The 24,283-nt window shown below is 40.8% G+C and overlaps 1 protein-coding gene across 1 annotated transcript in view; it reads left to right on the forward strand.

The window, feature by feature from the left end:
* grk6 (G protein-coupled receptor kinase 6) overlaps window positions 1-24,283 on the forward strand; it is a 60,551-nt gene that overhangs the window by 20,855 nt on the left and 15,413 nt on the right. Inside the window, exons 3-8 of the mRNA XM_066716417.1 lie at window positions 13,151-13,263; window positions 15,152-15,229; window positions 15,581-15,681; window positions 16,770-16,862; window positions 18,310-18,373; window positions 19,319-19,459. Of these exons, the coding sequence (XP_066572514.1) occupies window positions 13,151-13,263; window positions 15,152-15,229; window positions 15,581-15,681; window positions 16,770-16,862; window positions 18,310-18,373; window positions 19,319-19,459 (590 nt within the window). The remainder of the gene's footprint in view (window positions 1-13,150; window positions 13,264-15,151; window positions 15,230-15,580; window positions 15,682-16,769; window positions 16,863-18,309; window positions 18,374-19,318; window positions 19,460-24,283) is intronic.

Raw genomic sequence — 24,283 nt, forward strand, 5'->3', positions numbered from 1 at the left:
GTATACATACAGATACAGTTAGGGGAAAAAAGTATTTGATTTTGATTTTGTACGTTTGCCCACTGACAAAGAAATGATCATGATAATATACAGTAATGCTACCAGCAGTAGTAGTCATATTATTTTTATTATCAACTACCTTCTCTGCATAATTGCAGAACAAGAAAGCGGCAATCAAATGCTGAGTCATCGTTAAAAAAATATATATATAGTGGCCTAGAAAACAACCTCAAATCACCATTTGCAGAGATATAAATTTCAAACAGATTAGTTAGTGCCAGTTTGAGATCTACACATAGACTGAGGGGAAAAAAGTATTTGATCCCCTGCTGATTTTGTACGTTTGCCCACTGACAAAGAAATGATCAGTCTATAATTTTAATGGTAGGTGTATTTTAAGTGAGAGACAGAATAACAACAAAAAAATCCAGAAAAACCCATTTCAAAAAAGTTATACATTTATTTGCATGTTAATGAGGGAAATAAGTATTTGATCCCCTATCAATCAGCAAGATTTCTGGCTCCCAGGTGTCTTTTATACAGGTAACGAGCTGAGATTAGGAGCACTCTCTTAAAGGGAGTGCTCCTAATCTCAGCTCGTTACCTGTATAAAAGACACCTGTCCACAGAAGCAATCAATCAATCAGATTCCAAACTCTCCACCATGGCCAAGACCAAAGAGCTGTCCAAGGATGTCAGGGACAATATTGTAGACCTACACAAGGCTGGAATGGGCTGCAAGACCATTGCCAAGCAGCTTGGTGAGAAGGTGACAACAGTTGGTGCGATTATTCGCAAATGGAAGAAACACAAAATAACTGTCAGTCTCCCTCGGTCTGGGGCTCCATGCAAGATCTCACCTTGTGGAGTTTCAATGATCATGAGAACGGTGAGGAATCAGCCCAGAACTACACAGGAGGATCTTGTTAATGATCTCAAGGTAGCTGGGACCATAGTCACCAAGAAAACAATTGGTAACACTACGCCGTGAAGGACTGAAATCCTGCAGCGCCCGCAAGGTCCCCCTGCTCAAGAAAGCACATGTACAGGCCCGTCTGAAGTTTGCCACTGAACATCTGAATGATTCAGAGGAGAACTGGGTGAAAGTGTTGTGGTCAGATGAGACCAAAATCGAGCTCTTTGGCATCAACTCAAGTGTCCGTGTTTGGAGGAGGAGGAATGCTGCCTATGACCCCAAGAACACCATCTCCACCGTCAAACATGGAGGTGGAAACATTATGCTTTGGGGGTGTTTTTCTGCTAAGGGGACAGGACAACTACACCGCATCAAAGGGACGATGGACAGGGCAATGTACCGTCAAATCTTGGGTGAGAACCTCCTTCCCTCAGCCAGGGCATTGAAAATGGGTCGTGGATGGGTATTCCAGCATGACAATGACCCAAAACACACAGCCAAGGCAACAAAGGAGTGGCTCAGGAAGAAGCACATTAAGGTCCTGGAGTGGCCTAGCCAGTCTCCAGACCTTAATCCGTAGAAAATCTGTGGAGGGAGCTGAAGGTTCGAGTTGCCAAACGTCAGCCTCAAAACCTTAATGACTTGGAGAGGATCTGCAAAGAGGAGTGGGACAAAATCCCTCCTGAGATGTGTGCAAACCAACTTCAAGAAACATCTAACCTCTGTGATTGCCAACAAGGGTTTTGTACTAAGTCGAAGGGGTCAAATACTCAAATGCATTTTTCTGGATTTGTTTGTTGTTATTCTGTCTCTCACTGTTAAAATACACCTACCATTAAAATTATAGACTCATCTTTTCCATGTCAGTGGGCAAACGTACAAAATCACCATGGGATCAAATACTTTTTTCCCTCACTGTATGGAAGTATTGTACCTGGCAAATTTCAATGCATCCTGCAAAGCTTCCTCAAGGTTTCTTCAGCGATGGCAGGATAGTGTCCTTGTAGAAGGCAGAAGCTTCCTGAGGGGTGTTAAAAATCCATTGATCTCCATTGCAAGTGACATGCAGGCGAGCCGGGTGCAGAAGGCCATATTTAATTCCAGCTTCATGAAGTTGGGTTTTCACGATCTTGTATTCCCCACGGTGCCATGCCAAATCAGCACTGAGGTCAGGGTAGATGAAGATCTTGCTTCCACGAAAGTAGAGTTGACCCTTCTCTCTTGCCAGACACATAATGTGCTCCTTCATTTTGTAGTGGTGTAGCCCTAAAATGATCGGTCTTGGGGGCTCGCCGCGTTGTGGCCTCGGTGCCAAAGATCAATGAGCCCGATCCACTACTGGTGGTGAATCAAAGCTCTCCTTGTCGAAGATCTACAGAAGCAGCGCTTCCGTGAAGACAGTGGGATTTCCCTCCTCTGAGCCCTCAGGCACATCGATGATGTGAATATCCTGTCTCCTACTGCGATTCTCTAAATCATCCACCTTGCTCAGCCTCGCATTGTGCATCTCCAGCTGGGTGCAGCGATCTTCGAGAGCCCCGATCCTGTCACTCGCGTCTGTCGCCGCATGTTCAACATCTCGCAGCCTCTGGTTGAAGGAGGCCACTGTCGCATGTAGAGCCGCCACTGAGGAACGGAGCTCTGTGCAGAGACCAGCGAATTCGGCAAGTATGGTGGTCTGTAGATTTGCTATTGCGCTGGAGGGAGAGTCAGCACCAGAAGCCGCCATGTTTTCTGCAGTGGCAGAACCAGAAGCGATCGGCAAGGTATTGGATACTGTTTCGGTCTGATTACGTTTGTTTCGAGGTTTTGACATCTCTATCGCATGAAGGAGCACTTGACAAACACTAAGAAAACAATAAAACTGTGCTAATTGTTCTTTTAAATATTATCCCTATAATACATATGTAAAAAATGTGGGAGCTGCTCTCAGTCTCGTCTCACTCCATTGCAGGCTTCCCGCCGACCTCCGACTTCCACACACACTTTTGTTCTCGTAGTATGCATATTGGCCATAGTATATTAATTTGTAGTATTGTAAAAGTACCCGGATGGCTTGCTACATTCGCCAAAATATGCAGTATACAACAAGCGCTTACTACTATTAATACTGCATCCCATCATGCTTCACATTCGGCTAACATTCCATGACACGTGAGGTCACATGACATATTGGTTGCGTTTGTGAAGCGCAGTTCTGCACAGAAATTCAAAGATGCGCGTTCTTGGGCTGCATCCGAAATCACACACTTACTCCCTTGTTGGGTTGGAAGTACTATGGTCGCCATCTTAAAATGTTGTCCCAATACTTTAGGGAACATGTGAAGGGAACCAAATCGAGCTATTTGTGTAATGGAACAGTTATGAGGAAGTGATTTTGTGCTGAAGTCCCAGAACTCTTTGCGTTAAAGGCAGAGACAAGTACATTGGGAAAATATGGCAGCGGTGGGTAGATATCAATGTAATGTAAATATAGCTAGCTAGACAGTTTGTTAAATTATTTATGAAGGAAATTATAATGCATAGATACTATACAATTATTCTATATTCATTATTTAAATATATGATTAGAAAGTACAGTTTAAAAGTTTTAGCACCTAAGTAGTATAAAACTAGGAAGTGATATAAGCGAACAATATATTTTCCACATTATTATAATAATAATAATAATAATAATAATATCTTGTACAGATACTACTTGCCGAAATCCTTGAAAGAGTTATTTGGAAGAGCAACAGTACAAATGCTATAGCAGTCTCCATTCTTTGAAATTACAATCTGACAATAAAATATTGTGTAGGGTCCATGTAACGCTTATCAATTCAATTTCCCAAAAGTTCTGAAAAATTGAACATTTTTTAAATTCAGGTCAAAAATCTGTTAAGATTATATAAAATTCGTATGTGGTGTGCTATTTCAATTTTTGCATTATTTTCACTTCTGCTGAAATAATGAGAAATGTAACTGGTTGAAGTGTGAGAAATCTGAGAAATAAAGGTCTCAGAAACCGACTGGACAAACAGTGGCAGGAAGCTGCAGATGGTACACGGCTTTACTAAACATGCAATTCCTCCACTTAACATTTGGATATATGAAATAATAATGATAATAATAAGTCATCATATTATTATTGCGAGGAGTATTTTTTATTTTGTACTGTATTGAAATTGTGTTCAAGTGCAAGAACGTCTTATACATAATGTGTACTCCCAGTTCTCAGCCAACTCTAAAACTCAATAAATAAATAAAAAAATGACTTTTTCAGTTTATATACCAGAAGAACTGTAGCCTATATAAATATTTTACAGTGGAGACCGCTTATAGCGATCACGGTTATATTGATCAACCGCTTATATGGATCAAAAAGCTTGGGACGGAATCGTTTCTATACAAATGCTATTTAAATAATTTGCTTATAGTGATCAAGTACTCCACTTATAGTGTTCATTTGGGTCTTTTCATACATTTCAACATATGGAGAAAAATAAATAAAACGACGATCATGATCATTATAAGGGGTCTCTACGGTACTAAAAAAGTCGAAACATAGATTAGTCTTAATTTGATAGCTAGACAAATCTCATGCAAGTTAGTAAAAAGTTAACTTGGTTTTGGACAAAACCATGATCCAGGCATCAATTGACAAGTTTATGAATTGACTTTTCCAGGCGGCCAAGAGCCGACATACAATACAGACATACAGCCGGCATTGATAGTCTACAGTTTATTTATTGTGAAACCACCGGCAAGCTGTGTCTTAGCCTAGCCTATTTGCACTACCGACGTATTTTGAAAGTATATCAAATTCAGGTAATAGCGAAGCTTTCAGTTTCATTACTTTATATTAATGTAATAAATATATAAATGTTAATTAAATGGTAATCTGCATGAGAAATAAATAAAAAAATAAGAAATCGGTTATCGATCATCCGCTTATAGTGATCAGTTTGACTCGGACTGAAGTGTAAAGCAATTGGTCGGGAACCTCTCGCTTTTATTGTATTTTCTATTTTTATTTTGAGCGCTCTTTTATAATTTATTTTATTTTTCACGTCACAACTCAGCCAAGGGCACAGTGAGACGGACGGTAATAGAGATTTCGGGTAGTCCCCTGTGTTCCTTGCGGTGGGAGCTGTTAAACCTTTATTACTTCTTATATTTTTATGGATCTTCTACACGAGAGCAGCAGAACTTGAGGGGGAGCAGAGCAGCAATGGGCTCGGAGGTGCACAGTCAGGAGACGAGATAAGGACACCTGTCCCGAGTACCCAGCCACGGAAGTGGAGGCTGGTGCTCCGCCGGCTGTGCTGTTGCAATTATTTAGGAGCTCCTCTTACTCGACTGGCTGTTTCTTTTTTTCTCTGCTCTCCTTCTGTTGTGTTTTTGAGGTATTGCGGATGAAGGCGTGATTTTTATCAAGAGGCTCGCCTACCGCTCGAGTGGAAGACTCGAGTGGGAGCTCTGGTGGACAAGTTCAGTATTTCATTTGTTGTTTTAAATTCTTTTTAACCTTTGTATGAAACGTGGGAAGTAATTTTATTAAATTATTGAAACCCATCCCTTTGTACTGTTCTGCTGCAACTGGTGTGTGGACCCCTGAATAAAAAATCTTGGAAGAGGTATTTTTGTAGTTGGTTGTGGCTGCTCGGGGGTGTTGCAGCCCTAAGAGTCCTGATACTCAACAGTCGAAATTCAGGTGACTAGTACGGCTACTTTTATAATTTTGCCTCATCTTGCACCCCTCCCCGGGTGACGCGTTTTAGTTCCCGGCCAAAAGTAATAGTTTGATGAAATAACGCCAACCATATGAAACCAACCTATGCTGGTTTTCTACTTGGCTGGTTTAACCTGGTTTCCCAGTCTGACCACTTGAAAAGTTAACAAACCCCTTTAAACCCAGCCGAAAGACAAGGCTGGTAGACCAGTTAAGACCAAAAAACCATCTTATGCTGTTGTTAGTTTCTTTTTCTTTTTTTCAGCACAGTATCATCTGAAATATTATTAATGTCAAATAACTTGGTAATTAGTTATGTTTAAATTTCAACAATCAATATTGAAGATTAAAGTATCAAGCAGAATGCAGCTTACAGCATTGCTATTTAAAGATGGAACAAAGAACAGACAACACCCAATGCTTGTGTATACTTTCAAATGCAAAGATGAAAAAGCTTCAACTATCTCCATTTCTTATGAAACTGTTTATCCTATCAAATCATTCCATCATCGTCCTTGCATAATGCAATAACCATTTTGAACATTTTGTATCAAGTCACACACTAACTAATCGAGCAAACGGTTATTATAACGCAGTGGCCATAACGATATATTCACTGAGGTAAAGTTAGTCTGCTTTTTACTTTGAATAAACTCCTAAAACATGATGGTAATAAACGAGATGTAATACTTGGTTCAGCGATGGACCAGAACACAAACAACATTATATTAAGTACCAATATACACGAGGTGAATTCAAACAAGTGCTACACGAGCACAGATACAGGGCATATGTGATTTGGATTTGAGGCTTGAAGTTACTGTCAATGATCAAACTGTCAATATAAAAAAATAAAAAAATAATGACAGCGACGGTAAGAAACCTGCACAGAGAGAACAAACGAACGAGTCAGAAAATGAGTGCGTTGGACGAGATGGGGTAAATGCATGACTGATGTCACAGATCCGGGAGATAATTTTGTTATTTCTATGTAGAGGGAATTACTTAGATTGTTTCTTTTAACAGCACAAACCGGCACAAATCGAGCACAAACGAACGACACCGGTTTGGAGCGATTCGGATGACATGGGGTGGAGAATGACGTCACTGTTCTTAAAAAAAGTTTTTCTGTTATATTTAAGAAATTATCATAGTTACAGGGTTTCTTTTAACAGCACAAACCGGCAAAAATCGATTTGGACAACATGGGGTGGAGAGTGACGTCACAGCCCCGAATCATATTTGTTATTTCTAAGGAATGGAAATAGATAAAGTGTTCATTTTAACGGCACAAACCGGCACAAATCGAGCACAAACGAATGACACCCGTTCGGAGTGATTTGGACAACATGGGGTGGAGAATGACGTCACCGCTCCCAAAAACATTCTTGCTATATCTAAGGAAGGGAAATAGTTACAGCGTTTGTTTTGACGGCACAAACCGGCACAAATCGAGCACAAACGAATGACACCGGTTTGGAGCGATTTGAGCGAAATGGGGTGGAGAGTGACGTCACACAGCCCAAAAAAGAATGCTTAATATCTCAAAGACCAAATCGGCACAAATGTTCTGCTCCAACTTCACAGAGGTCCGGAGTTTGGGTGAGTTTGGTCCAGTCCCTGACAAACAGGGCAGCGCATATCACCGCTGCAAGCCGATAATGTACAGTGGCGAGGATAAGATGAGGAGGAATTAGGTATCTCCATCCTGGCAGTGCCACGCACGTGCACTGTGAACTGAGCACTCATTGATAGCGCTGGTCAGCGTGAGTACTGGGAGGGACACCAGCAGAGGCGCCCTTGCAACAGGTGGAGTGCCTAGCGGGACTGACTGCTATAGGAGCGTGTCCACCCAGCAATGCAGCACAAACACAGCAGGGGAAGTGGGGCAGCTGCACACCGACTACATATTACTTCACTTGGGCGCTGGGTCAAACCAGGGAACACCGCAAACGAGTTGTGCCATTTCTTTTGTGGCAACAAAAACAGGAGGTCCAGTGGAGTAACACCAAACACACCGCCGAAGTGCGCAGAACAAAAGCACTGTACACTGCACACTGGAGTGCTGGCAGATAAGCGCTGTGCGGGCTGTACAGGCCTAGTCGTACCACTTGTGCCAGAGGTACCAGGGACACTGGGCGCCGTGCTGTTCGGAATCCAGAGGGCCCACGAGAAAAAAGATCACCAGCTGAAGCGGGGCCCTAACACGTGAGGACCACTGCCACGGATGAGGGAGCGCAGGGAGCTCAATCCCAAACTGGAAGAGCGAGATGTCCTACACCCGCAGCCACGCATTAGCCGGCAAGTGGCTTAGGCCAGGTGGCTGGGCCTGGGATTTTACTGCTGCTGCATGTAATCTCGCTGTGGAAGGAAAAAGTAATGTGGACAAAAACTAGCACTGCAAACTAGTCTGAATAATAAATATATTAAATGACTAGTAGTCATATGTAAATACGATGGACTTCCGGGGCATGGACAGTACAGAACAGCGTGGTTAATTTTAATAAAATAAAATATCTCACACGAGTGTAGCGAATCGCTGGGTGGAAGGTACTATTTGTACTACCATACAGCCGAAAAATGCCATTTCTGTTTTTTCACAGACACAGAGGCTCTCTCACGCATCTTGACGAACCAAGTCGAAGAGCAAAAAGAGAAAGTGCCTGTGCAGACGTTCTGTTGAGTGACTGGCACGGAGGCCAGTGGCAGGATTGATAGACAAATGTCTTCAATATGTTCCAGCGAATGTGCGCTGAAACCCCTCCCCCTTGGGCAGTGCAACCAACTCTAAAGATAACCTGGCACCCTCCTTCCAAGGAATAGCTGATGTAAATTAAAGTGACTATGTTGCTACTAAAGTCTGCTGTTGTCAACGACAGATGTCTGTTTGTGTAAAACTTACCTGCACTTTTCATTTACTTTACTTGGACATGGAAATGTACACCAATCAGCCATAACATTATGACCACCTGCCTAATATTGTGTAGGTCCTCTTTTGCTGCCAAAACAGCCCTGACCCATCGAGGCATGGACTCCACTAGACCTCTGAAGGTGTGCTGTGGTATCTGGCACCAAGACATTAGCAGCAGATCCTTTAAGTCCTGTAAGTGGCGAGGTGGGGCCTTCATGGATCAGACTTGTTTGTCCAGCACATCCCACAGATGCTCGATTGGATTGAGATTTGGGGAATTTGGAGCACAAGTCAACACCTTGAACTCGTGATTCATTAGACCAGGCCACCTTCCTCCATTGCTCCATGGTCCAGTTCTGATGCTCACGTGCCCATTGTAGGCGCTTTCGGCAGTGGACAGGGGTCAGCATTGGCACCCTGACTGGTCTGCGGCTATGCAGCCCCATACGCCACAAACTGCGATGCACTGTGTGTTCTGACACCTTTCTATCAGAACCAGCATTAACTTTTTCAGCAATTTGAGCTACATTAGCTTGTCTGTTGGATCGGACCACACGGGACAGCCTTCGCTCTCCATGTTTATCGATGAGCCTTGGCCGCCCATGACCCTGTCGCCGGTTAACCCCTTTCCTTCCTTGGACCACTTTTGATAGGTACTGACCACTGCAGACTGGGATCACCCCACAAGCACAGCTGCAGTTTTGGAGATGCTCTGACCCAGTCGTCTAGCCATCTCAATTTGGCCCTTGTCAAAGTCGCTCAGATCCTTACGCTTGCCCATTTTTCCTGCTTATAACACATCAACTTTGAGGACAAAATGTTGACTTGCTGCCTACTATATCCCACCCACTGACAGGTGCCATGATAACGAGATTATCAGTGTTATTCACTTCACCTGTCAGTGGTCATAATGTTATGGCTGATCGGTGTATATATACAGACGGGTAACAAATTAAACAACATAAAGTATCTCCATAAGGTGTTGGGCTACCACGACCTGCCAGACCTGCCTTGACATAGATTCTACGAGTCTCTGGAACTCTACTGGAGGGATGGAACACCATTTTTTCAAAAGATACTCCCATATTTGGTGTTTTGATGATGGTGGTTTGATTAACACGTTGGTCCAACATCTCACATAAGTGTTCAATTGGCTTGAGATCGGGTGACTGTGAAGGCCATAGCATATGATTTACATCATTTTCATACACATCAAACCATTCAGTGAGCCCTCGTGCCCTGTGGATGGGGGGTATTGTCATCCTGGAAGAGACCACTTCCATCATGATAGAAATGTTTCACCATAGGATAAAGATGATCACTCAAAATAACTTTGTAATGATTTGCAGTGAACACAAACCATGTCAGGAAATGCCCCCCCACAGCATAACAGAGCCTCCGGATGCCCTCACTGTAGGGGTCAAGCAGTCAGGCCTGTACCGTTCTCTTGGTGTACGCCACACAGCCAGTTGAGCAGTCTCTGTGGCTGAAGCTCCTGCCATTCGTGCCCCAATAATGACCCCTCTTTCAAAGTCACTTACAGTGCATCCAGAAAGTATTCACAGCGCTTCACTTTTTCCACATTTTGTTATGTTACAGCCTTTTCCAAACTGGATTAAATTAATTATTTTCCTAAAAATTCTACAAACCATACCCCATAATGACAACGTGAAAAAAGTTGGTTTGAAATCTTCGCAAATGTATGAAAAATAAAAAACAAAAAAGCACAAGTATTCACAGCCTTTGCTCAATACTTTGTTGAAGCACCTTTGGCACCAATTACAGCCTCAAGTATTTTTGAGTATGATGCTACAAGCTTGGCACACCTATTTTTGGGCAGTTTCTCCCATTCTTCTATGCAGGACCTCTCAAGCTCCATCAGGTTGGATGGGGAGCGTCGGTGCACAGCCATTTTCAGATCTCTCCAGAGCTGTTCAATCGGGTTCAAGTCTGGGCTCTGGCTGGGCCACTCAAGGACATTCACAGAGTTGTCCTGTAGCCACTCCTTTGTTATCTTGGCTGTGTGCTTAGGGTCGTTGTCCTGTTGGAAGATGAACCTTCGCCCCAGTCTGAGGTCCAGAGCGCTCTGGAGCAGGTTTTCATCAAGGATGTCTCTGTACATTGCTGCATTCATCTTTCCCTCGATCCTGACTAGTCTCCCAGTTCCTGCCGCTGAGAAACATCCCCACAGCATGATGCTGCCACCACCATGCTTCACTGTAGGGATGGTATTGGCCAGGTGATGAGCGGTGCCTGGTTTCCTCCAGACATGACGCTTGCCATTCAGGCCAAAGATTTCAATCTTTGTTTCTCATGGTCTGAGAGTCCTTCAGATGCCTTTTGGCAAACTCCAGGCGGGCTGTCATGTGCCATGTGTCTGGCCACTCTACCATACAGGCCTGATTGGTGGAGTGCTGCAGAGATAATTGTTCTTCTGGAAGGTTCTCCTCTCTCCACAGAGACACGCTGGAGCTCTGTCAGAGTGACCATCGGGTTCTTGGTCGCCTCCCTGAGTAAGGCCCTTCTCCCCCGATCGCTCAGTTTGGCCGGGCGGCCAGCTCTAGGAAGAGTCCTGGTGGTTCCAAACTTCTTCCATTTCCAGATGATGGAGGCCACTGTGCTCATTGGGACCTTCAATGCTGCAGGCATTTTTCTGTACCCTTCCCCAGATCTGTGCCTCGATACAATCCTGTCTCGGCGGTCTACAGACAATTTCTTAATGGCTTGGTTTGTGCTCTGACATGCATTTTTAACTGTGTGTGCCTTTCCAAATCATGTCCAATCAACTGAATTTACCACAGGTGGACTCCAATCGAGTTGTAGAAACACCTCAAGGATGATCAGTGGAAACAGGATGCACCTGTGCTGAATTTTGAGTGTCATGGCAAAGGCTGTGAATACTTATGTACATGTGCTTTTTTTTGTTTTTTATTTTTAATACATTTGCAAAGATTTCAAACAAACTTCTTTGACGTTGTCATTATGGGGTATTGTTTGTAGAATTTTGAGGGAAATAATGAATTTAATCCATTTTGGAATAAGGCTGTAACATAACAAAATGTGGAAAAAGTGAAGCATCTGAATACTTTCCAGAAGCACTGTATACCCCATTTCCATTGGTGGACTATATGGGTGTTTTCACTGGCTTAAAGTTTTCTGGACGCTTAAGTATCTGGTGCTAGACATGGCCGTAAGCATCCGTCACACCCACTAAGGAAATACTTTGTTTTCAAAAGGGTAGATGTGTGCTTGACTTGTAGACAGTCAAGGAAGAGTGAACGCATCAGATACGCATCAGCTACATTATGAAGTGCCATGTGGGATCACAATGACATTTGTTTTATTAGCAACATGGAGTGAAATCCACATACAGAAACAATTAAAAGATGGTGTGCAGGTTTTTTGTACAACAGTTCGGCAGAGACAATCAGTACGAACACGATTTTGTTAAATTTGTATTAAATTAGTTATGAATTAATACATAAATACAGCAGATTTGGGTTTCCCTCTAACATTTAAGGACTGGTTTAATAAATCCATCCATGAGTCCATAAATGCCATGACTGAAACGTGCACACTTTCTAAATTATAACCTGCTATATTATAGTTGCTGTTACTGTATGATTAATCGTGAAACGTGTGTATTTTGTTTCAACTGTAACTTGCCCTAAGTAAATTTAAAATAATATAGCAAGAAGTGTTTGCAGTTACAAATCTGTAGTAAGAGTAATGAGGAAGTCAAGTTGTGCCATTTAAAATACATATCTACTAGCACATATCTTGATTACAATAATAATAATAATAATAATAATAATAATAATAATAATAATAAATAGCAAATATTTATTTTTATTGTTGCATGTGGAAAAGTTATTTCCTCTTGCCAAATGCGGTCAACAGGGCCTGCTCAGCATTTTTATACATGCCACAGAGCATGATAGGATGTTAATTGCTTAATTTAAAAATGCAGTACACCTGTTTGGAGGCATCTGCATTCATTATGTTCCTCCATTCATTTATTCAGGTTTTTCCTTTAATTTATTTGTTTTACACAAGAGGTAATATTAGGTTAGGAAAACTACCTTGGCTCCTGAGGCACAGCGTATCTCGTGAAATGTAAAATTGATAAGGCTTGCATAGATGAAACTATAAATGTGTCGGTCAAGGTATAATTCTGGCGCCCTTTTGAAATTTTCATTTTAGAAATACAGCAAAACATCCATCCATACATTTTCGAAATCGCTTATCCTGTTGAGGGTTGCGGGGAAGCTGGAGCTGATCCTGCCAGGCATAGGGCGCAAGGCAGGAATACACCCAGGATGGGACGCCAGTCCATCGCTGGGCAACACACACACACACACACTCAAACAGGGCACTTTAGAGAGACCAATTAACCTAACTTGCATGTCTTTGGATGGTGGGAGGAAACCAGAGTGCCTGCAGAAAACCCACACGGACACGCGGGTAACATGCAAACTCCACACAGACAGGCCCTGACACAGACTTGAACCCAGGACCCTGCAGCTGTGAGGCAGCAGTGCTAATCACTGCACCTCTGTGCCTCAAAGCCCCAATCTCATTGCACCTTGTCCTGGGCCTTTTTCCACAGAGAAGGACTACCACAGCCTTTGTGAGAAGCAACCAATTGGACGCCTGCTTTTCCGGCAATTCTGCGACACAAGGGTAGAGTTGGGGCGGTGTGTCAAATTCTTGGATGCTGTGGTAAGGATCAGTGTGACTTTTTAAACTTGCCACATTTTTATGTCCTATTATTACTGCTGTTAATGTTATTGTTTTCAAGTGGTCATAGTGGTCAAGTCATAGTGAGATCAACTGGTTAGAAAAAAAAAACTAAATAATAGGCAGGAAATCCTGGGCAGGAAATCTTCACTTCTGGGACAGAAGCTTTGCTCAAAACTGCGTCATTGTACCACCCTTGCCTGAACCCCTTCCCCTTTCCCCTCTCCAGCCCTCGTCACATTCTCTTGTGTTTCTTGCATGAACAGCTCTGTAGTCAGTGCACTCCATTCCACACAAGTTAATCTGCACTTGTCTTCCCACCCACCCTCAAGGGACAAGATCGCTGCCATGTGTGTTTAAGTTCTCCTGATGATGAAAACAGTCAATCTTCATAAAAAATAAAAAATAAAGTTTTAGTAAACATGTAACATGTAATGTGTAATTTTAAAATAACATTACAACTAGTAATTTCTGTTCATAACATACAATGTATCTTTTGGCCAGAACAACAAGTTCCAAAAACGGTAATCATTGTGTTAAACTGCATATATCCTATATTACAATCTAAAATGCATTAAAAATGGCAGTCTTTAAAAATAAATGTGACGTATTCCTTTAATGAAACTGCATTCTGCGTCATACAGGGCCTTATGCTTTTGGATGATTGACTAATATTTCAGATAGACTAATTGTATGGGACAACAGTGGCTTAACAGGAGCCAAGACTAATCCCGAGAAGACAAATGTATTTTAAAATGGAGCCCTCAGTTTGCCTTATTTGTTAAGGTTCATGAAATAATTTCTTCTACATTTTATATAAGGAGTATAAGAAGTATAAACCTGCCCCAGGCAACAAGGTATTTGTATAATTCCCCTCAATGTGTCCTGCAGATGTTAATTAATCTTGCATAAGGAGATCAAATAGGTACTCGTGCTGCTACGGCTATATGTTCCTAGTAGGTCTTGCTTTTATTGTTACCAGGCTGAGAATGCATTTTTGTAGCATCGCATCTGGACTCCTTAAAGTCCATAAGAGTGCAATCAGATAATTATTTCCCATCAGTTATGAAGCAGCACAGGGATTAGGGAAACTGAAAGGAGACAACCGTATTTTTAAAATCAATGCAGGAGGAGGAATTTCCAAGCAGTGAGAGAAATAAGAGGCCGTTTGAATTTTCAGGAATTGCAGGAGGCGTAGTTTTCTACATTAAATTATTATTATTAAAATTAATTACAATTGTATAGAGTTTATTTATAGATTTTGAAAAAAATAAAAAATCCTCAGTCTGTGACAGTCAGCCTCAGGATCTCTGTGAAGGTCAGGGTCCCACAATAAGACAACTGTCTGCTTTGTGGGTTTGTGGGGACATCTCCTATATACAGTTGTAGCTGAATGCACTCACCCTATTCTTTTGGAAGTGTTATTGGGTGACTCACTCACTTGAAATTACCGTTGGAGTTCCCAAAGCTGAATACAATCTCAACAAACTCTGGAAAGACCACACTGATTTAATTATAATTTGTTGAACAACATACTAATCTAAACAAAATGCCAGATAGCGTTTTTACAGTTTATTGGTGAATCCATATTAATGAGGGAACATTTGACACCAGTTACCTGTTATGAAAGTCATGTCAGGGGGGGCACGGGTCAGTTGACAAAAGTAAATACAATTTCACCAAGCTCATCTGACCAAAAATATCTGATAGAAACAAATGAAACAAGTGAAAACAACAATGTATACAAAATGTAAAACGTAACTTTTTTTTTAATTGACATATCTGTATCTGTCTGTAGTCTGTCTTTGTGTTTGAACACTGAATAAAATTGGTGTTTAATCAGATTTCTCTTCTGCCTCTTTTCTCACAGGCAGAGTATGAAGTCACACCAGATGAGAAGAGAAAGGAGTGTGGACAGCAGCTAATAGACAAATACCTAAATCCAAAGGTAGGGCCTGAAATCGAATCATTGCTGAACATTTCCACAGGCTTCCAATGAGGAGAAATCCTGTCTCTCTTCTTTAGAGTTTAAATTTGAAATACATTGCAATGCTCTCTTACTTAATCCTAAAAGGAATTTTTAAGTGTTTATGTTGTGTGTGGAAATTATTAACAAAGAGGATACATTAAGGACAAATACATTTATATTTATAATCCAAAGTGCAGTGTGTGCTTTAACTTTGATATATTTTGTATTACCTTTTTAGAAAGAGAGTTGCATGCATTTTATTTATTTGTGTCATGTATAATATCCAGGATAAGATGAAGAGTTTTATGTGTGTTTTGTGTTGCCCTGCAGTCAGATGAGTATGTACCCGAGATACCAGAGGACCTTGTGGACAGCTGTGCTGAGAAACTGGAGCAGGAGCCCTGCAAGGAGCTGCTGAAAGACTGCACCAAGTATGTGACACAGAGGGTCTCCAAACCCATCTGTTAAAATCTGAAAATCTTCTCCCTATGCCTCTGACTTCCTGTGTACATCCACTGCCCCCTGTGCTGATCCAGACTGATGCTTTCACCGCATACCTGCTGAATCCTGGTTTATGAACAGTTAGCATGTTACTCACTTTGGTATAATATTGTATATGTTTATGGATTATATTGTGCTCTTGTTAACCTTGTAAGTTACCTTGGATAAAGGTGTATGTTGATTAAAGGCATTTGCCAAATTAATAAATTAATAATGAAAGGCCATTTACTCAAATCATTATTAATATACCAGTTTTATGACACTGTCTTTGTAAAGCAAACCCTGAAAGGCACAAATTAAAATCTCTAATCCCAGTCAAGTTCTACAAGTCATGCCTCAGTCTTTATGGTCTAAAGCCTGGAAACATATATGTGGTATTGATCAATTATATGAATAACTTCTAGTTCTTGATGGCCGAAGGGTTTCAAGTGTTACTAATTTTACTTAAAACTTGATACGAATGTAACATTTCTAGGACTTCCAAAAGCTTTCCAAAGTCTCTTGGTTGCAGGGTGGATGGGGGGGTGTCTGAACTAATCATCTAAGTAACAAGATTAGACACTCATTTCCTTAAATATCCTTCCCCAGGAAATGGGCTAGTTGAAATTCAAATTGGAAACCAGAAATGTAAGGACATTTTTCACTATACAAACATAAGCAGTAACACTGGATTGCTTTCTGGTTAGATACGAAATCAATAAGGACATTTAAGAATGAAAAGTTTAACACAGGGATTGCGTACCCTGTTCCTGGAGAGCCGCAGTCCTGCAAGTTTTCCAGGTCTCTCTAAGTTACCAATTAATGGATACCTTGAACACGGACATTTTGCCTAATTAATTAATTAATGCCATGATTGGTTCAATTAAGCAGTTAACAATCTGGATAGAACAAAAACCTGTAGACCCTGCAGCTGTCCAGGACCAGGGTTTGCCAAGTTTTGAAAGGCCTGGTACCTTGGTAATGACAATTTAAGTGATGTAATTATGTTTTTATTTTCTTCTTCATTTGCCCGTTACAGACTAATCCATGACTATCTGAGTGTGGCTCCCTTTGCAGACTACCTCGACAGCATGTATTTCAACCGATTCCTGCAATGGAAGTGGCTAGAGAGGTATGTCCCCTCCCCCCTCCAGCAGCCCAGCTTTTAAACGACTAAAGGGTCGTTACTGGATGATTCTGGATGGTTTATCTTTCCAGACAGCTGGCTGTATTCACATCAGTGCTTTATCAGTCACTGATGGCCAGACACTAATGACTATAGTATTCCATCTATGAAGCAGTGTCTAAGCCAGTGACTTAAACATTGAATTCTGAACTACTAAACAGGTGCTTTGATGAATTATGTACATTTAGACAGAATTAAGAATCAATACCTAAATGCTCTCCAACCTTCTAGGATGTAATATCTCTTAACTGAAGGAGGGACTTGCTTAATCGATCAATTACTAGCCTGTTCACACAGCATTTAGAAATGGGTGATTTAGGATGACCCATGAACGAACTGAGCAGCGGCTTTCAAGGACCAGTACATCACCAATTCAATCACCTGTGTCAATACATCCCCTTTATTAAGACCTAGGATGAAGGTTAACTTAACTGTTGAAATGTTCAGGTGTAGGGAAGAACAGAAGTTGCTGTGGAGTATTGATCTAGGCCAGTGGCTCTCAACCCTGGTTCTGGGGACAAACTGTCGTTCCAACTGAGCTCTCAGATACTCAGATACAGTGCATCCGGAAAGTATTTACAGTGGTTCACTTTTTCCACATTTTGTTATGTTTCATCCTTATTCCAAAATTGATTAAATTCATTATTTTCCTCAAAATTCTACAAACAATACCCCATAATGACAGTGTGAAAGAATTTTGTTTGTAATCATTGCAAATTTATTAAAAATAAAAAACAAAAAAAGCACATGTACATAAGTATTCACAGCCTTTGCCATGACACTCAAAATTGAGCTCAGGTGCATCCTGTTTCCACTGATCATCCTTGAGATGTTTCTACAACTTGATTGGAGTCCACCTGTGGTAAATTCAGTTGATTGGACATGATTTGGAAAGGCACACACAGTTAACAGTGCATGTCAGAGCACAAACCAAGCCATGAAGTCCAAGGAATTGTCTGTAGACCTCCGAGACAGGATTGTATTGGGCACAGATCTGGGGAAGGGTACAGAAAAATGTCTGCAGCATTGAAGGTCCCAATGAGCACAGTGGCCTCCATCATCTGTAAATGGAAGAAGTTTGGAACCACCAGCACTCTTCCTAGAGCTGGCCGCCCGGTGATCGGGGGAGAAGGGCCTTACTCAGGGAGGTGACCAAGAACCCGATGGTCACTCTGACAGAGCTCCACTGTGTCTCTGTGGAGAGAGGAGATAAATTAGTTAAATGCAAACAAGTATTAAAGTGTATTCATCCTTAAAAAAAAAATGTTAATATAACCGTGTGAGACATAGGGGGGGTGACACGTGTCGATGTTGGTGGTTGTTAATAAAGTGAAAGATTCTTCTGTTAGTGGCGTTACCTTGCATTCTTTACCTCTTCCTTGCAATTTCGTAGGCAGCCAGTGACGAAGAACACATTCCGCCAATACAGGGTGTTGGGGAAAGGAGGCTTCGGAGAAGTAAGACACTGCCTTGATTTGGATTCTTTGAAAATTATTAAATGGAAAGACTCAGCCCTGTTCTTGGATAATACTGGAGCACACTTCTTTTGACCACGTACCCTCCTATTATTTCTGATCTGGTACAGAATACATTCTATACATGGTGCTGCAGTCAAATCAAACCTTTAGACCGATAACGCTTCCAAACACACTGGACTTTTCAATTTTGCCTTCCAACACTTCTGAATCTGTTGTATAAATGGCATTCTACACAGCCTCCCAGACCAATATTGTGCATGTGTGTGCAGCTTATTCTCATACTGCAACTGGATTATCAAGACAAATCTCTTTAATATGTCAGAACTCAGAATACTATAATGAGATGTATCTGATATTCACACATATGGTCCAACATAGTGTAATCGTATGCATCTATACTCACTGTGACACTTGTAGAAAGCAAAGTTAATTAAAATCTTATTTAAACAAAAAAAAAAACATTCTAGCATTCACTTTAAATTAAGCATTACACCTCTGTTAAACTCAGTATTGGTGTGTCATAAATAAATAGAGGCTTATAACTTTGTATTATTGTGAACTTTGTGTGTTATCATCGTTTGTTGTTTGCAGTTACTAATAAGTTAGTCGCTATTTAACTTATATTAATTAGGTTTATAAACAATGTATTATTTATCTACACTTATGTTTCCAATCAGTTTTGGAGATATTGATCAGCTGCTTAGTGTTATGTTTTACTGCCAATATTAATGTCTGTAAAAGTGTAATGCTTTATACATTCAATTTAAATGTGATATTTAAACTCATGTACTTTTTCCAAGTGGCAGAAGTTGTGGTATTCATAGATTTATTCTTGATTATATATAAAGAAAGTTACATTCACAGTTGCTAATTACATTTTGTGTTTAAATCCTTCTTTTTATGCTTTTTGTCTCTTTTCCCCAGGTGTGTGCTTGTCAGGTGCGAGCGACAGGGAAGATGTATGCCTGTAAGAAACTGGAGAAGAAGAGGATCAAGAAGAGGAAAGGGGAGTCTATGGCCCTGAATGAGAAACAGATATTGGAGAAAGTGAACAGTAGGTTTGTAGTAAGTATACGCGAGCCCTTTTAAATTTGCTAAAGGATTTTCGCTCTGTTAATCTTATTCTAAAAGGTTTTGAAGGGAGCTTGTCCCGTGGAATGGTACTGTGCTTGCCAATCCTGTTCCTCGGTTCCACTGGCTTTAAGCGTCCGTGTCGTGCCATGCCGTGCCGGACGCGTCCCAGAGCTTCTTTTGCAAAACCAGGCTGTTGTGAAATCCGTCCCTCTGATGGGAGGAGCAGCGACTGTGGGTTTGGTTTGTGTTTGTGTTAAAAATAGAGACAGAGATCAACACTACGAGCGATACAGCCTGACGTGGAGAGAACTTTTGTGTGTGTTTTATTATTTGTGCTTTACATGATTGTAAACGGCGTAATAAATACACGTTTCTGTTCAAACGTGTAGACAACATTATATTCAGACAAGTATGTTCACATAAATGTACGGTTCCATGTGCAACAATAATAATAAATATCAAATATGTATTGTTATTATTATCGTCATCATTTGTGCTAGTATATATGTATTTTAAACGGCACAGCGTGACTCCCTTAACTTATTACTTTTACTACAGATTTGTAACTGCAAACAATACTTTTTGCCATATTATTTATAATTTACTTTAGCAGACGTCCTTAACCAGGGCAAGTTACAGTTGGAACAAAATACACACGTTTCACGATTAATCATCCAGCTACAATATAGCAGGTTATAATTATAAGTGTGCGCGTCTCAGTCATGGCGTTTATGGACGCATTATTTTACCAGTCCTTAATGTTTTAGAGGGAACCCCACATCTGCTGTATTAATTTATTCATTAATTTAACTTGTAAATGGACACGTTAACTAAATCGTGTTTGCCTTCACACTGTGACTGTCTCTGCGGATAGTCCTGCACACCATTCACAAAACACAGCCTGAAACACCGGCCAGTTATTCATAAAATATTAAGAATATCGGCTGCTACCGCTCCGATTATTATCCTTCAGTTTATTTTAACTAGTCACGGCACTGCACCGGTCCTGTTAAATCCAAGTTTTTAATGCACTCGGATATTAACTGTAAGCAGTAATTGTTTCTGTACGTGGATTTCACTCCATGCTGCTAATAAACTTGTAATTTCTTCGTGATTGCACACGGCACTTGAGATTATATCTTCCAATACAATGTATCTGATCTCTTCTCTGTGTCTCAAGTCAAGCACACACCTCCAATTCTGAAAGTGAATCATGTCCTCAGTGGGCGGGACGGATGCTTTACGGACACGTCTAGCACCAGCAAGTTAACCGTCCACAAACACGGACGCGTCCAGACGCTTAGCCAGTGGAAACACCTGTTTAAGCGTCCGGGGCCGGACGCGCCAGTGGAAACGGCCTCTACAACTCTCTAGTACCTACCACATGATCATTGTGTCTAATTGAGCTGACACATTCCTTAACTGCACTTTTAAAGTTATATTCTGCATTTAATCAGTGGAAGGTTTTTAGCAGGCTTATGGTTACCAGGAATTTTCTTTAGCTGGGTGACGATACATTGTAGCCAGAAACTGCGACCCTCTCAGCAACAATCTGTGCACCACCACCTCACTCGGTTTACTGTAATATGTAATATATAAAGATGTATATGTAAAAAATTATCACAAATATAACCACATCTCCAGGTAAATATATTCCAACAGAGAAGATTTTGCATAAAGAGAGGATTCATCTAACTAAATTTGAGTCTTCTTTTTAATAGTTTTCTGCAAAACCTGTGCTTCCGCTTAAAGTGGGGGAAAAAAGTATTTGATCCCCTGCTGATTTTGTACGTTTGCCCACTGACAAATAAATGATCAGTCTATAATTTTAATGGTAGATGTATTTTAACAGTGAGAGACAGAATAACAACAAAAAAATCCAGAAAAACGCATTTCCAAAAAGTTATAAATTGATTTGCATGTTAATGAGGGAAATAAGTATTTGACCCCTTCGATTTAGTACTTGGTGGCAAAACCCTTGTTGGCAATCACAGAGGTCAGACGTTTCTTGTAGTTGGCCACCAGGTTTGCACACATCTCAGGAGGGATTTTGTCCCACTCCTCTTTGCAGATCCTCTCCAAGTCATTAAGGTTTCGAGGCTGCCATTTGGCAATTCGAACCTTCAGCTCCCTCCACAGATTTTCTATGGGATTAAGGTCTGGAGACTGGTTAGGCCACTCCAGGACATTAATGTGCTTCTTCTTGAGCCACTCCTTTGTTGCCTTGGCTGTGTGTTTTGGGTCATTGTCATGCTGGAATACCCATCCACAACCCATTTTCAATGCCCTGGCTGAGGTAAGGAGGTTCTCACCCAAGATTTGACGGTACATGGCCTCGTCCATCGTCCGTTTGATGCGGTGCAGTTGTCCTGTCCCCTTAGCAGAAAAACACCCCCAAAGCATAATGTTTCCACCTCCATGTTTGACGGTGGGGATGGTGACCTTGGGGTCATTCCTCCTCCTCTAAACACGGCAAGTTGAGGATGCCAAAGAGCTCGATTTTGGTCTCATCTGACCACAACACTTTCACCCAGTTCTCCTCTGAATCATTCAGATGTTCATTGGCAAACTTCAGACAGGCCTGTACATGTGCTTTCTTGAGCAGGGGGACCTTGCGGGCGCTGCAGGATTTCAGTCCTTCACGGCGTAGTGTGTTACCAATTGTTTTCTTGGTGACTATGGTCCCAACTGCCTTGAGATCATTAACAAGATCCTCCCGTGTAGTTCTGGGCTGATTCCTCACCATTCTCATGATCATTGAAACTCCACGAGGTGAGATCTTGCATGGAGCCCCAGACCGAGGGAGACTGACAGTTATTTTGTGTTTCTTTCATTTGCGAATAATCGCACCAACTGTTGTCACCTTCTCACCAAGCTGCTTGGTGATGGTCTTGTAGCCCATTCCAGCCTTGTGTAGGTCTACAATCTTGTCCCTGACCACCTTGGACAGCTCTTTGGTCTTGGCCATGTTGGAGAGTTTGGAATCTGATTGATTGATTGCTTCTGTGGACAGGTGTCTTTTATACAGGTAACGAGCTGAGATTAGGAGCACTCCCTTTAAGAGAGTGCTCCTAATCTCAGCTCGTTACCTGTGTAAAAGACACCTGGGAGCCAGAAATCTTGCTGATTGATAGGGGATCAAATACTTATTTCCCTCATTAACATGCAAATCAATTTATAACTTTTTTGAAATGCGTTTTTCTGGATTTTTTTTTTTGTTATTCTGTCTCTCACTTAAAATACACCTACCATTAAAATTATAGACTGATCATTTCTTTGTCAGTGGGCAAACGTACAAAATCAGCAGGGGATCAAATACTTTTTTCCCTCAGTCTATGTGTAGATCTCAAACTGGCACTAACTAATCTGTTTGCAATTTATATCTCTGCAAATGGTGATTTGAGGTTGTTTTCTAGGCCACTATATATATTTTTTTTAACGATGACTCAGCATTTGATTGCCGCTTTCTTGTTCTGCAATTATGCAGAGAAGGTAGTTGATAATAAAAATAATATGACTACTACTGCTGGTAGCATTACTGTATATTAGTCTCTATATTGGCAAGGTATGTTTGATAAAGTCAGATCGATAGCTAGATAGGTATATTTCTGGATAGATAGACAGGGTGTACCATAATTTCGGGTTTATACTGAAAACAATAGCGTTGCTGCATCTACAGTTTCTAGCCAAGAATGTCATGATAGTGTTAATAAATCAGACACGACTTCATTCTTCCATCTACATCAGTAATGAAAGGTAAACAACTAAGAGCGCATTCTGGGGAAACTCTCTTTTGCATAAGATGTGGTCCAAGGCTTCCTTTGCTAATTTATTCCACAGTTGTAGCAATAATTCAGTAGTCATTCATTGAATCATAACGTTATGTCTTATTTATTTATTTTTTCTTCTATATGGTTGATGGAAAGTGATGGGGTTATCTATAGGTTCCCACCACATAAAGCAGTTTGTGGATGCATCAAATGAGCCACTTGGGTCAAAAGATTCTGAATGGTGTAGTTTCACTTTGCTTTTAGGCAAATCCATCAGAGGTATGTTTAAAAGGTTTTGAAGGGAGCTGTCCTTCCTATGTATAATACAAATACTAAAGATCACGCACTTTTGAAAATTAAAATTATGCCAGTTAAATAAACCAGTTGAATTTACATAAATCATATGCAAAGAAGGATAGTTGTAATAGCTGCTACAACATCAGGTTTTCTTGCAAGATGTAGTATATAAATTACATATTTCATTTAGACCATGTCTTTAATGCTATTGTAGGTAAACTAAGTGAAAAGCTGAATTTGGGCAGTGAACTAGTAATATCCAATTTACCTGCATGGTGTGAGTATGGGCTTAATGTATATTTCACAAACCTAAAACTAGTTAGTAGATTTTAGTTGAATATATTGCTTGTTTTTGGTGTATGTGATACATATTTTATTTTAGTTTTTTTGCTTGTATATTTTTGGTCAGAAATTAAGGTGATTGACTTTTCTAAAGTCAGTCATATTTGAAGGTACTGCAGATGCCAATGTTTTATATTGTTTTATAAAGCAAGTCTAAGGTTGACTTGGTTAAAATCAAATCATTAAATTCTCGTCTGTATTAGTAATAAGCCCACTTTCCTATGGAGGAAACATAGAAATCCATATACTTTCAAGTTTCTCATTTTTAATTTACCATTTTCTGTCAAAGTTTCTCAGTCTCTGTAAAGATTAGAGGGAACATTATTCATATAGTATTTTTGGTCTCTACTGGCTTTTTTCACTCTGCAAACATTCAGTTGCTTAATTTCTAATTAAGTTCTAATTA

Source organism: Amia ocellicauda, chromosome 11 (assembly GCF_036373705.1).
Source record: "Amia ocellicauda isolate fAmiCal2 chromosome 11, fAmiCal2.hap1, whole genome shotgun sequence".
NCBI lineage: Eukaryota > Metazoa > Chordata > Actinopteri > Amiiformes > Amiidae > Amia > Amia ocellicauda.